This window comes from Ambystoma mexicanum, chromosome 13 (genome assembly GCF_040938575.1).
Source record: "Ambystoma mexicanum isolate Mex_15411 chromosome 13, UKY_AmexF1_1, whole genome shotgun sequence".
Lineage (NCBI taxonomy): Eukaryota > Metazoa > Chordata > Amphibia > Caudata > Ambystomatidae > Ambystoma > Ambystoma mexicanum.
In genome coordinates this window covers 51,896,420-51,908,774 of record NC_090938.1, presented here as the reverse complement: position 1 = coordinate 51,908,774, position 12,355 = coordinate 51,896,420, and the positions used below count along the sequence as shown (strand labels likewise).

Genomic DNA, 12,355 nt, shown 5'->3' with positions numbered 1-12,355 from the left:
TGCACATTGAGCGCAACAATGTTACCCTGGAGTGCTCCACAGGGAGGTGCAAGAAACCCCCTGCGGGACTAAAGAGCACCGTTGGATCCAGCCTGTTGGAGACCCGCTGGTACCCCTCCCATGGCCCCTCAATGGTGGGCTTCAACAGGAAGAAAACCTCACCCCAGTAGCAGTCTCATGGCCCAGTCCCTAAAGACCCACATTCTGTGGTAGTTGGGCATGTCTTTCAGGCCTCCATCAGTGCTTCCCCAACCCTTGTGAGGATGCAACATTGCGGCACTAAAGACGGTTTGGGCTAAAATGACCCAACTGATGACAAAGGGCAACTTCAGGGGTCTGCAATGTGCGTGTCTCCAGATGTCATGGACTACAACTCCAATGATCCTTCACCAGGGACTATGCCGACTTTGGCTGATGGGAGTTGTAGTCCAAGTTATCAGGCAAGCCAAAGGTTTTTGACCCCCAATATAGATTATAACACCCGCTTCCCTAAACCCAGAGAATCAGAGCGAGCACAAATTTTCACCAGTATTTAAAGTTTAAGGAGATTCTGAAAACGGCAAGTCTGGCCCAACGACACATGGTTTCCACATGTGAATTCCATTTAGCGTGGAAACATCTTTCTCCCTTTAATGTAATAGCGGATCGCCACTTTAGGAATCACAGGGGAGCCAGACACTTGCATTTCCGAAAACCACAGTGTTGAAAGGCGACTGGCGGAGGAATTTGGCTACCCTGGGGATGCAATCGCTCGTTCCTCTGGTGTCCTCAAGTAGGCAAATACCGAAAAGATGACAAAATCTCTGCAGAGCCTCCAGCCTACGGTTCTGTGGCCTGGCAAGTTACGTTCTGGCATCGAATCAGGAAAGAACGATGGAATATATCCTAAGGCAACAGCTCCCTCTAGCGGTGACAACAGGCGAAGCTATGCAACTGGCATGGTCTCTATATATCCCAAGGCAACAGCTCCCTCTAGCGGTGACAACAGGCAAAGTTATGCAAATTGGCATTGTCTATATATCCTAAACCAACATCTCCCTCTAGTGGCGGCAACAGGCGAAGCTATGCGAATTGGCATTGTCTCTACATATCGTAAGCCAACAGCTCCCTCTAGCGGTAACAGGCGAAGCTACTAAATCGAACAAACATATCTGGCCTTGTATTACATGATTAGATATATTTGTTAGGCTGCAAATGAATGGCTGTAGTTTATGAACGTGCAGCAGCCCCACAGCAGAATGGAGCATGGAGGGACTGCACGAGAAGCTTGCAGCGCACAAGGGTAGCTTCTGTAGGGGAGGACTGGCCGCGAGGCCCTCCTCACCTACAGCCTTCTCCCCAGGTGAGGACCATGACTCGATGGGCGTCCCCTCATGCCACCCGGGCCCAGGTGGAGGAGGGTTCACCCGCCGACGACATTGCCCACACGTATCCGTTCCCTGCATATACAAAAATTCAGTTAGGCCTAGAAGCCATCTTGTCTAGCAAAGATGGCGTGAGTTTAGCACACTGTAGCGCGGCCCCCCACCTTTGGAGGGCTTTCCAAGCATCCCTGCCGCCGCAGCACTATGGTAGATCCGCTGCGAGCGCGTTCCCATGAGAAAGCCGGGTATGAGATAACCCGAGATGCTAACACTGTAACATTTCGTCGTTCACAATGTAATACTGCATCCCGTGCGACCTGGTCCGCGAGGCCAGGGCAACGCAGAAATGAATTCAAGTAGTGGTATTAGTGAACTACTTTTCTTAAACAGAATCTGCAAACCATGAATTAGCCATAAAAGTGAAATGTTTATATGACTTCACATTGTGATTGTACTAATGCTGCTAGATCACAGAGAAAGTGTCTTTAAGTCATATGTAGACACATGAACCCCTATATGTCTCCTTAAGTCACCCATAGTGGCAACCGTCAATCTCTGTGGTCCATAATATAGTTCTACCTCATGTACCGTCGAATGTATATAGATACTTAAACACTGCAGTACATATAATACCATGCAATGAAAAGGTACTCGAATCGACTGTATTAAAGAAATGTGTAACGAAGTCGAAATATAGATGTGTGTTTAAATAAGATCAAAATAAGGCAAAACATTATAAAAGTTCTGCATTCAAAAGTCAGCAACGCACGAGGAAAAAACCTTTGTGAATATATGCAAGGCCATTCTCCCTCCCACCCTACGAAGCCTGCCAGATAAAGAAGCTAAGGCATGTGCCGCGCTCCCTCACCTCCCCCAACCATGCTGGAGCCGCTTCAGAGAGTCAGAGGCCCCGGTACCGCACCCAAGGCCACAGCCCGCCACCTGTGTTATTTACAGCACAGTAATAAACCCACGTTTGAATCCACAGATCTACCAGCACCCACTCGTAAATCCCACAACCCCCCTAGACCACCCCAAGAATCATGACCCCGTGCAAAGCTGGGACAAGACACAGAGACCCATTTATATAATCAGCAGACAAACATGTATCATTCGGCCCAGGCCCCAGAGCCCAGCCCCTCGACCTAAAATACCGGTCAATAGGACACAGGTAAATCTCACCCCAACCGACAACTACCAGACCTCTCACGAGGTGCATTCCTCATGTGTTGCATTTATTTTATAAGATAAACTGCTGAGCGATTTATTGATGAACTTAAATGTCGTTTCTTGAATAACTGCAGTGTGCATGGCCTAGGGCAAACGAGTCAGGAAAGGTATTCATCTTTGTCACAGGCTGCCCCAGCATACCAACACCGCCCGGATGACCTCAAGCCGGCCTGCCAGGCCCAACCCTACCACGAGGCTGACCAGTGACGTCCTCCCACCCGGACCAACCAAGCTGCAGCAACACCTATAGTTAGTCGACGCCACCCAATCCCAATTAACTTGTGCCCCCTATAGTGTGTAGGTTTTGATGACGTTTTTTGTATTAGAAATACGCCTGTCTTTGCTATTGTCAGACAGAGCGCTCTCGGAGGTTGCAGAGTTCTTTGCATGCCCTATTCTTTGGATAAACTCCCACTTACGCTCACCAGCACTCTGTCTTGGCCTTATTCCCATTACGGGAGTGTCCATCATTGTCTCCTATTGCGGGGAGGATCGTGCTAACTTGGGGGCGCTTCCTTTCACTTCATACCAGACAAGTACCAGAAGAGGCGGAAACATCCACATTAGCAGAAAGCCACGAGTCTGCAGGCCCCGGCCACTACCAAGTTGCACTTTACAAATGTTCGAATCAGCCCGAACTTCAGGAGAAAAAGATCGCCAGGTTGAAACTAATGTAGACTCTTCCCAAATGTTTCAAATGCCTAAACCACAAACGTGTGCCCGTGGAGAGTCGGGCATATCCAGGCGACGCCACTCTATACCAGTGGCTTTCAATCTGTGGAGCTGGCACTCTAAAGGGAGGGGGCTAAGCATGTACGGGGGCGCAAGGTTCCTCAAAAAGGGAGTGCAGTGACTGCATATAATAGAAAATATAAGCAGATATGGCGTCTAATGGGTGGGGTGGGGCTGCATCAATACCTTTTCTCAATGTTAATGTTAAAGGACATTTGTACTGCGCACTATCACCACCGGAGTGGCCCTCGGGCGCTCTGGCTGCTCTGAAAGAGGAAGGGAGGGCGAGTTAGTGGGAGGAAGCTGGAAAGCTGCAAGAGAGCAGTGATGTGCTGTTGGCGGCCTCAGCCCGGTGGGTCCGTTGGCTGGGCCCGGGGTGTTTGCGGCCGGTAGTCGCTGTGTACGGTTGTGTGAGTCTGTGTGTCTTTTTGTTTTGTCGTTGCAATGCAGTGAAGTTTGTGTGGGTTTTTGTGCTGTAGGTTTGTGGTTGTGTTTGGTTTGGAGTTTGAGAGGTGTATGCAGAGGAGGAAATTGTTAGTGGAATTGGTTAGTTGGCATCTCTATCCATAATTGAGGCGCTGGGCTTGCATGATCTCCCCAGATGGGGTGCAGGAACACCCCTGCGCCTCTGTCCTGATCTGGACCCGTCCGGCATTCAAGGTCCCTTTCACATCTGGCCCCCACCTCCATCAGCCTCCCTCACAGCCCCACCTGTCCTCCCTTCCTGCTCATATGGCCAGTGCACCTGCCAATGTCCACAACTCAGCTAGAGTGGCGATTGCCCATATCCCAGCATGAAAAAAGTGTAAATACCAATTCTCTGGACCGAAGGTTATTTAAACGCTGGTCATCACCAGAAAGAATCGGGAATCCATAGCAACACGCACGCACAGATCTTTCAAAGAGCTTGACGGCGGGCGATGCCCAACCACAGACGCAAATGCCCGCACAGAGCACCAGCTCTTCAAAAATGCAATAATACTGGGAAGGTCCCCAAAATGATGGTGTCCGAAACACGTATGCTTGAAGTTACTCTCTGAGAATAAGCTCTTTAAAATATCCTAAGTCAGTCCTGATGAAACCACTTCTGTCACGAAACATGTGAAGACTGCACTAAAGAAAAACAAACATTCAAAATAATAACAGGACTTTACTGCGCCTATGATGTGTAGTAAATTCTCCAATTTGGGTGTCTGCAACATTGGGCTCCTGGGATATTTTGAACTACAAATCCCATCAGCCATATCCAGCATAGTAAATGCTGTGGGATTATGGGTGATCTAGTCCAAAACATCTGAAGAACCACAGGGTGTACACCCTGGCTCTAAAATAAGAGATTTCACAAAGTATACTGTAGCTAATTTGGGCAGGCCGCCCCCTTTTGCAATTTACCTTCCAGAGCACTGCAAAGAGGGAGGGGAAGGGGCTGGCGTCAGTGTCTAGATACTGTGTATAGCCGAGAGTCTATGGGCAGCCATTGCTCTGATCTTTTACCCCTAAAAATCACCCTCATGTAAAGCTTTGATTTTAGAGCAGCTTAGAACAGTCGCAGTGAAAATGAATCCTAAATTGAAGATACATGATATGATAGGTTATTTATAACGTGCTTAATACCCAGAGGTTTGTAAGGGCGGACCCAGGGATCAAACCTATGTAGCTCCGTGTTGTTTTGCTTACAAGGCGAGCACTTTGCCCCCGAGCTATCCTCCTGAGACTTTGTCGGACATATCTTGCTATAAGGTTAAAAACCAACTACGTTTTCGCAAAGGAGGAACTGCCTCTAAAATAGAAATTTAAGGCAAACAAAATTCAAAATTAAACTGAATCATTATATAAAGAGCCTTGTTCCAGCGCATGGAACACAACTTACTTTGGCAACCTTTGCTCAGCTTCAAATCCTCACGAACAAACACTGAGCTGGAGCCGGCCCTTCCACTACTCCAGTTCAAGTTTGAGGTTTAGCCCTTTGTCCCTCAAAGAAGAGCCGATAACAGCACATCAATATGGTTTTGGGCCAGGTACCAAGTACAAGACAGTGGAGCTAGGATAAGAAAAAGCACACGGACGGAACTGACCCCGTCCCCCATGTGAGGCTGGAACTCAAATTTCATGGGGGGGCAGAAGACGTTGTTGCTCATCTCCATCAGCCGCTGCTTGTCGCTGTTGGCGTCCAGGTTGTCCACGGCGTGCTCCAGGCACTCCAGCCCCTCGTGCTTCGACTGCTCACACTTGGACTCTGCCGAGAGGTAGGTACGCAGGGCTCGGTTCAGGCTCGCGTGGTAGCCCAGGTCACAGCACTGCAGAGACGGGGAGAGAAAGACCAGAGAGATATCATGCGGGTGTCCTGACCCAGAATCGCTACCAACTACCAGTGCTATGCCCAAGTCCACCTCCATGCCCCCCTGGACAATCGCTACTGCACAGAGACTGACTGGACTACAGGGGAACCAGCAACTTGCCCAAACGTTGGCAAGCCTAGTCATTCACATTTAAGACACTCCAGGAACCTGCCCAATGCATCCTATAGCCCATCATCTAGTACTCATGTGTAGGCGCCCCCTCCACTCATTTCCCTGCCCACTTCCACACCCCATCACCCACCTCCCCCCACTTCTAATTGCCCGCTCCAGCCACTTTTACCTGCATGACTTTGGACAGTGGGGGTGAGGGGGAGGAGAGAATAGATCCCACCCGAGGACGAGGAGACGTCTCCTCGTCCTCGGGTGGGATCTATTCTCTCCTCCCCCTCACCCCCACCCATTAAATTCTCTCGTGTCAAATGCTAACATAATTTTTCTCTTTTTTAATGTTCAATAAAGTTTTTACAAAAAGGTTTATAAAATGTGCCCGTTCGCCTTGGAGAATGTTCTAGGCTTTGGTAATGTTTGCGTAAAGGTACCTGGAGTGCTGTCGCAGCAAGTCATCAGGTTTCTAGAGTAACATTGGATTGTGGTCACATGACTGCAGATACGCTGCAATGTCAAGTAGGGATCCGGGAGTGACGTCACCGTAGAACATCACATTCCTAGCATGGTGCCACGGACTGATTTCGGGGGGGGCTCACAGTGACGTCACCATCACCCACTCGAAGCACGGATATCCTACGTTTCGAACACCTCGAAGCCCGAACACTCCGGGACGAGCACACAGCTACATAAATTGTACATCAATTTGCTATAAAGTTTGAATGTATAAACATGGGTACATTTAAAAAATATATAGAGTATAGAGCAGAGGTCGCCAAACAGTCAATCGCGGGCGACTAGTAGTTCGCCTGAGCTTTTCAGTCGCCCGCGCTGAAGATACCGAAAAATAAACATTTTCCTAAATTATATTATTTAATGGTGTGTTTTCTGTATTCAGGATCCGAACCCTGGCAGAGAGCTTTGCTGCTGTGCCACTTGGAGCTGCTTGTAAATCCACTGACCGATGTCAGTATCATGTTCTGCTTCTGCAGGCCGCCTGCAGTACCACAGTTAGCCTTGTGCGCCCCCACGACACTGTCTTGCTTAAGCAAGCTGCTCTTGTTTGCCAGAGATGTTGGAGGGGCTGGGCAGGATCATTGTGACCACGCAATGAAGATATCACAGTAGCACTGCTCCTCGCCTGGAAATGTTCAAAATAATATTTAAAAAATGGTGCAATTTCTTTCATGTGGCTTCTTTCCAAATTCCACACTGTACATTTCCACTTTAAATCACTTCCATGACACAGGTACACCCACTTTTAGTACATTAAGCGATCCATAGACACGCTGTACAGTAGAAGCATACCAGGGTACCTCAGCAGGTTGACAGACAGAGGCTGAGATGTTATATATTCAAAACTACAGGTTGTTAATCGAATGACTTTTTGCAATGCCTTATAAAAAAAAAGTGCTATACAATGTGTTTGGCCAGGGTATGGGTTGGGCTGGTTGCTTGCTTATATTCAGGGCTGAGGTGGGGATATTTCTGCCCCTGTAGTGAAAATCAAAAGTTGGCACCCATGAACCCACAGTTTAATTTCCTAAAAACTGCTGTTAGCATAACAGAAGCATTTATTTGTGATTAACCAGTTTAACAAGCATATAACATCTTTATAAATTTAACTTGTGCTAAAACACAGAGGGGCACACAAATAATGATGATGTGTAATTTATATAGCGCCTTAATCCAAAGCGCTTTACAGAGCACATATTTACATGCACTATTACCCAACCGAAATTGGTACTCATTTATCGACCTCAGAAGGATGAAAGGCTGAGTTGGCCTTGCCGGGATTCAAACCTGCGACGTGCAGATTACGCTCAGATCCCAGCAGCGAGCGCTCAACCCGCTGAGCTATCTTACCGGCAAATAATGGAGTATGTGTGGTGTCTGACAAAAAAAAACATTTCAAAGAAAACTCGTGAACGCAAGCAACATTTTTCAATTTGGAAATTACTTTTTTTTTTTAATGAAAGTGTGAAATGCACATTTGGAAAACAATAGTGAGCCTAGCATGTAGAAAGCCTGCATAAAACGCAAAGGAAGGGGCACAAAAATGACAGGATATTTTTGTGGTAGTCCAACAAATATCTGTCTTTATGAGACAGCTACTAATAAATAATAATGCAACAAAGAGGTTTATGAAGTTCTTAATATAATCGTGAGGGCATATGTTATTCCATCTGTTTATAGAGGGGAAATAATCGAGCCCAAAAAATATTGGTCAAAATTCCAAGGTTTATAAATATCCCAACCCCCGATATCGCCCAGTAGTAGCTCTCCACTGTTGGCCTCCACTACAAGTAGCTCTAGCCAACGTAAAGGTTGGAGACCCCTGGTATAGAGTGACCAGATATCCCGGTTTTCCTGGGACAGTCCCGGGAAATCACCCGGCGTCCCAGGAGTTTTTTTAATTTTCTAAACGCAGTCAGGGTTTCCAAGGGTGGTTGGCTACGGTCCCGCTTTTTTCCAGGACCCAATTTCGAAATCCTGCAACTCCTCCTGCGCGAATGGGGGCGTGAAATGCTTTTCGCACCCCCATTTCCTCCCTCTACCCATTCCCGGCGCTCTCCTTCAATGAGAGGAGTGTGCCTGTGAGCACCCGCCCCCGTCCCCACAACGGCCTGCGACATAGAAGTAGGACTAAAGTTGTATTTGTATTTACATTAACTTTACATTACTTCTATTTCTATGGCCTGTCCCGGTTTTCTTTTTTAAAAATCTAGTCACCCTAATAGAGTACTGTAGAAACCAACAGCGTGCATGTTCTCAAATATGAATGAAGTGATTCTTTTCTTTAAAAAAAGAATAATGATCTTTTAATCTTTTATGTAGCAGAAACCATAAAACGCAAGTGTCTTTTAAATAATCAACTCAAAAGTGTGGGCCTTGCATATGGCCAATGGCCACAACACAGGCCTGCAGTTTGTCCTCAAAGCACACACCCTGCAAACATTGGCCATCGTACCCTCGTGTGTTTCACCCACCTTTTCCATAAGAGTGCTCCAGCCACCCACCTATGAAGGAGGCTATTGCCCAAAACCCGCCCAATCAATCACTTTCCACTTGAACCTCACGCATTCTGCGTGACGTGTGGTGGGGGGGTGGGGATTGGCGGCCACCGAAGACGCCGCATTCCATCTATTAAACATCTTCATAAAAAGTGTGTCAGTTCGCCAGCCTCGGTGTGGCTGAATAAATGTTGCATGCGGGCGCTCCCTGGGGAAATCGCATTTTTAAATCAGAATTTAATGACAGCGTATCAGAGCACTTTCCTCCAGGCTGGCGGGTTAACCCCTCGCAGCCGGGGAATCTTTATTTCGGCGTGTGGCCCAGAGCCACAAAAAAAAATAAAACATTAATTAGATCAGGGCAAAAAAAAATGAAGAGACGTAAACGATCGGTAGAAGGCGAGAGAATGACGGAAGATGGAGGCTAGGCTCCTGAAACAAAACACAATAGGGCATATGGGGGAGTTAGAGGGTGTGGGGGGTGTGTGAAAGGAAATGGTGAGCGTGGGTGAATAGAAACCCAACCGCATTCTTAAGACTGACCAGCAGGGTTATCTGTGGTCTTGGCGCTGTAATGTAATTTGTAAAGCACCTTTTGCCACTGGTATGGGCTCAAGGCGCTGTAGGTGAATGCCCATGTACTGGCCAATATATTTATTTACCACATTTAACATACTGTGCACATTTCTCACAAATGACAAAGACTCCTACCATTTTAGGCCTTCACACCAAGGTTGGGAGCAAGACTATAGCATAGTGGGTTAAGCACAGGTTGCGGTCATCAGACTATAACCTTATGGCCACTGGCCCCAAACCCAGCCCTTCTGACTCAGCCGGTCACCTACTAGCAGCCGTTCTCTAATTGCCTGGCTCCAGCCTTCCGGATCCAGCCGCCCATACTCACATCCATGAGATCGGACAGGTCGTGGATGTAGAACTTGAAGACGCAGGCGTTGGTGGCCTCCAGGGCCAGCACATACTCGTTCCGTGCCTTGATGGCCTTCAGCTTGTTCTCAGTGTATTTCGCTTGCCGCTAAAAAACATAAACACACACCAATACATACATTACTCATATGTTGGTATGTGAAGATTTTTTAGAACCACTAAAAAGGTTTAAAAAATGTACTTACCTGCCAGCAAGACTTTTTTGCCAGCTCTGGTATCGTTCAAAGAGATGAAATGTGGAATGATTGCTAAGAAAAATGAAATGCTGCAAACAGCTAACAGACCTAGATCTGCCCGAAAACTAGGTCTGCTTCCTTGCATACTGCACTCATTCTGCGAAGATCTAGAGAATATACCATGTACAATTCTACAGGAAAATACAGGGCTTCCCCGAGCTCAAAGAGAAGGGCAAGAAAATCAAAATCCTGCAATAAGGAAACACAGAGATCAGAAAAAGCAGCAGCACGCCGGGAAGCTGCAACAGCACAAAGGACAGACTGTCCCTCATACAGAGCGACCCTACAAGCTTTGGCAGTACTGGAACCTCCATGAGTGAAAGATTCCCCTGAGACAGAGGGAGAGAAACAGGTGCACAAAAGAGCAGAAATGAAAGACTAAGGCAAAGATCGAGTGAGGGGGAGATCTGAAAGGACGAGTAAGCAGAGATGGGACAACAAAGGATGAGGAACGATTCCATAGCAAAATACACAGAGGGAGCTAGGACCATGCAGAGGGCAGGGAGTGGAAACAGCTGCCACCAGTCCAGGGCCAAGAACTGAAATCAGGTGCATAACAACAAGTGTGTGACTCGGAGATGGGGATACGCAGCAGACGGCGAGTAATACACAGACACCGGGCCCAACAAAGGAAGGCAGCTCAGCCAACCAGCACAACGAACCAAAAAGATGCGCCCAGCCAAAAGACCTGGACCAACTGCAAACCTAGACAGCCAGCCCCCCACACCTAACAAAGCAAGAAAGCCCAGCCAACCAGCACAAGGAACCAAGATTATGGGCCCAGCCAAAAGACCTGGACAAACTACAAACCTAGATAGCCAGCCCCACACACCTAACAAAGCAAGAAAGCCCAGCCAACCAGCACAAGGAACTAAGATGATGAGCCCAGCCAACCAACACAAGGAACTAAGATGATGGGCCCAGCCAAAAGACCTGGACAAACTACAAACCTAGATGGCCTGCCCCACACACCTAACGAAGCAAGAAAGCCCAGCCAACCAGCACAAGGAACCAAGATGATGGGCCCAGCCAAAAGACCTGGACAAACTGCAAACCTAGATAGCCAGCCCCACATACCTAACAAAGCAAGAACGCCCAGCCAACCAGCACAAGGAACCAAGATGGGCCCAGCCAAAAGAACTTGACAAACTGCAAACCTAGATAGCCAGCCCCACACACCTAACAAAGCAAGAACGCCCAATCAACCAACACATCCAACCGAGATAAGCCAATCGATAGGCCCAGCCAACATAATAAGACCAGCTACAAACCTAGACAGCAGCCCACACACCTAACCAAGGAAGGAAGCCCAGCCAACCAGCACAACAAACTAAAATGAGCCAATCGACAAACCTAGCTAAAAGACTAAGATAAACTACAAAACTAGCCAACCAACTCGACAACCAACTATTATCGGACCCTACCAAAACAAACCGGTGGGCTAGGTGGGTCTGCTAGGTCTAAGACTTTAATCAACCGAAGCTATGAATCTAGCTACCTGACCCAGCCAACATACAAACCTAGCCAACTGAGCCCATCAACACCCACAACCTTTAACCAAGCAAGAATAACAACAATAGGAAAAAAGCGGTTTGTAAAACATAATTCCGTTGTGTAGCTGGTAATCAACATAAAGGAAAGGCCTGGTGTAACCAATGGCCCTCCTCCGACTCTACTGGGCCAACTCCTTGAGGTACAGACCTGCTGATCCCACCCTATGACTCCCCACTTTCCTTTGCAGCGATACCGGCCTGATTTAGAGAAGTGAAACCAAACGACACATACACAATCTCCAGCACTGAATACTCTGTCGCTGCCTTACTAATCGATTAGCATACTCTCCCACTGATGGCACTGCATCACCCTGACCAAAGGCAAACTTCTTATATATGTAAATAGAATCCGACACACATTTACGCTCCTCACCCCCCACCCCATGCCAAGAGGCACTGCGATTCCTGCTTACCTTCTCCTTCATCTTTTCAATTTTCTTGACCGAGCTGCGCCGCACGTGCTTGTCCTCCGGCCGGACACTGCTTGTGGCGTCGGGCGAGCGGGGCGTCTGGCGCTCCTCCTGCTTCACCGAGCGCCCAATCTGCTTCTCCTCCTGCTTTTCGGCCTCCTTCAGCTTGCTCTGCGCACTGATGCTGTCCGCATTGTACATGTGGTAGGTCTTCATCACCTGTGGGGGAATACATAAACGTTAATGTGGTGGTCTTGAGGTCTCAGGCTGCAGATGGTCTTCTATAAAAACATTGGTGGGGGTCTTACAATGGCACAACAGCTTCAAAACTATTTTTCTTTTGCGTAAAAGGTCTTATTTTTAAGACAACATTTTCTTGATATCAAGTTTTTATATAGCACTCCTT

The 12,355-nt window shown here is 47.7% G+C and overlaps 1 protein-coding gene across 2 annotated transcripts in view; it reads right to left on the bottom strand.

Annotated features, from left to right (window-relative positions):
- SRGAP2 (SLIT-ROBO Rho GTPase activating protein 2) overlaps positions 1-12,355 on the bottom strand; it is a 400,495-nt gene that overhangs the window by 119,377 nt on the left and 268,763 nt on the right. For both annotated transcript variants that reach the window (XM_069633174.1, XM_069633175.1), the window contains 3 exons: positions 11,953-12,168; positions 9,710-9,838; positions 5,402-5,623 (listed from right to left, as the gene is read on the bottom strand). In XM_069633174.1, coding sequence (XP_069489275.1) covers positions 5,402-5,623; positions 9,710-9,838; positions 11,953-12,168 — 567 coding nt within the window. The remainder of the gene's footprint in view (positions 1-5,401; positions 5,624-9,709; positions 9,839-11,952; positions 12,169-12,355) is intronic.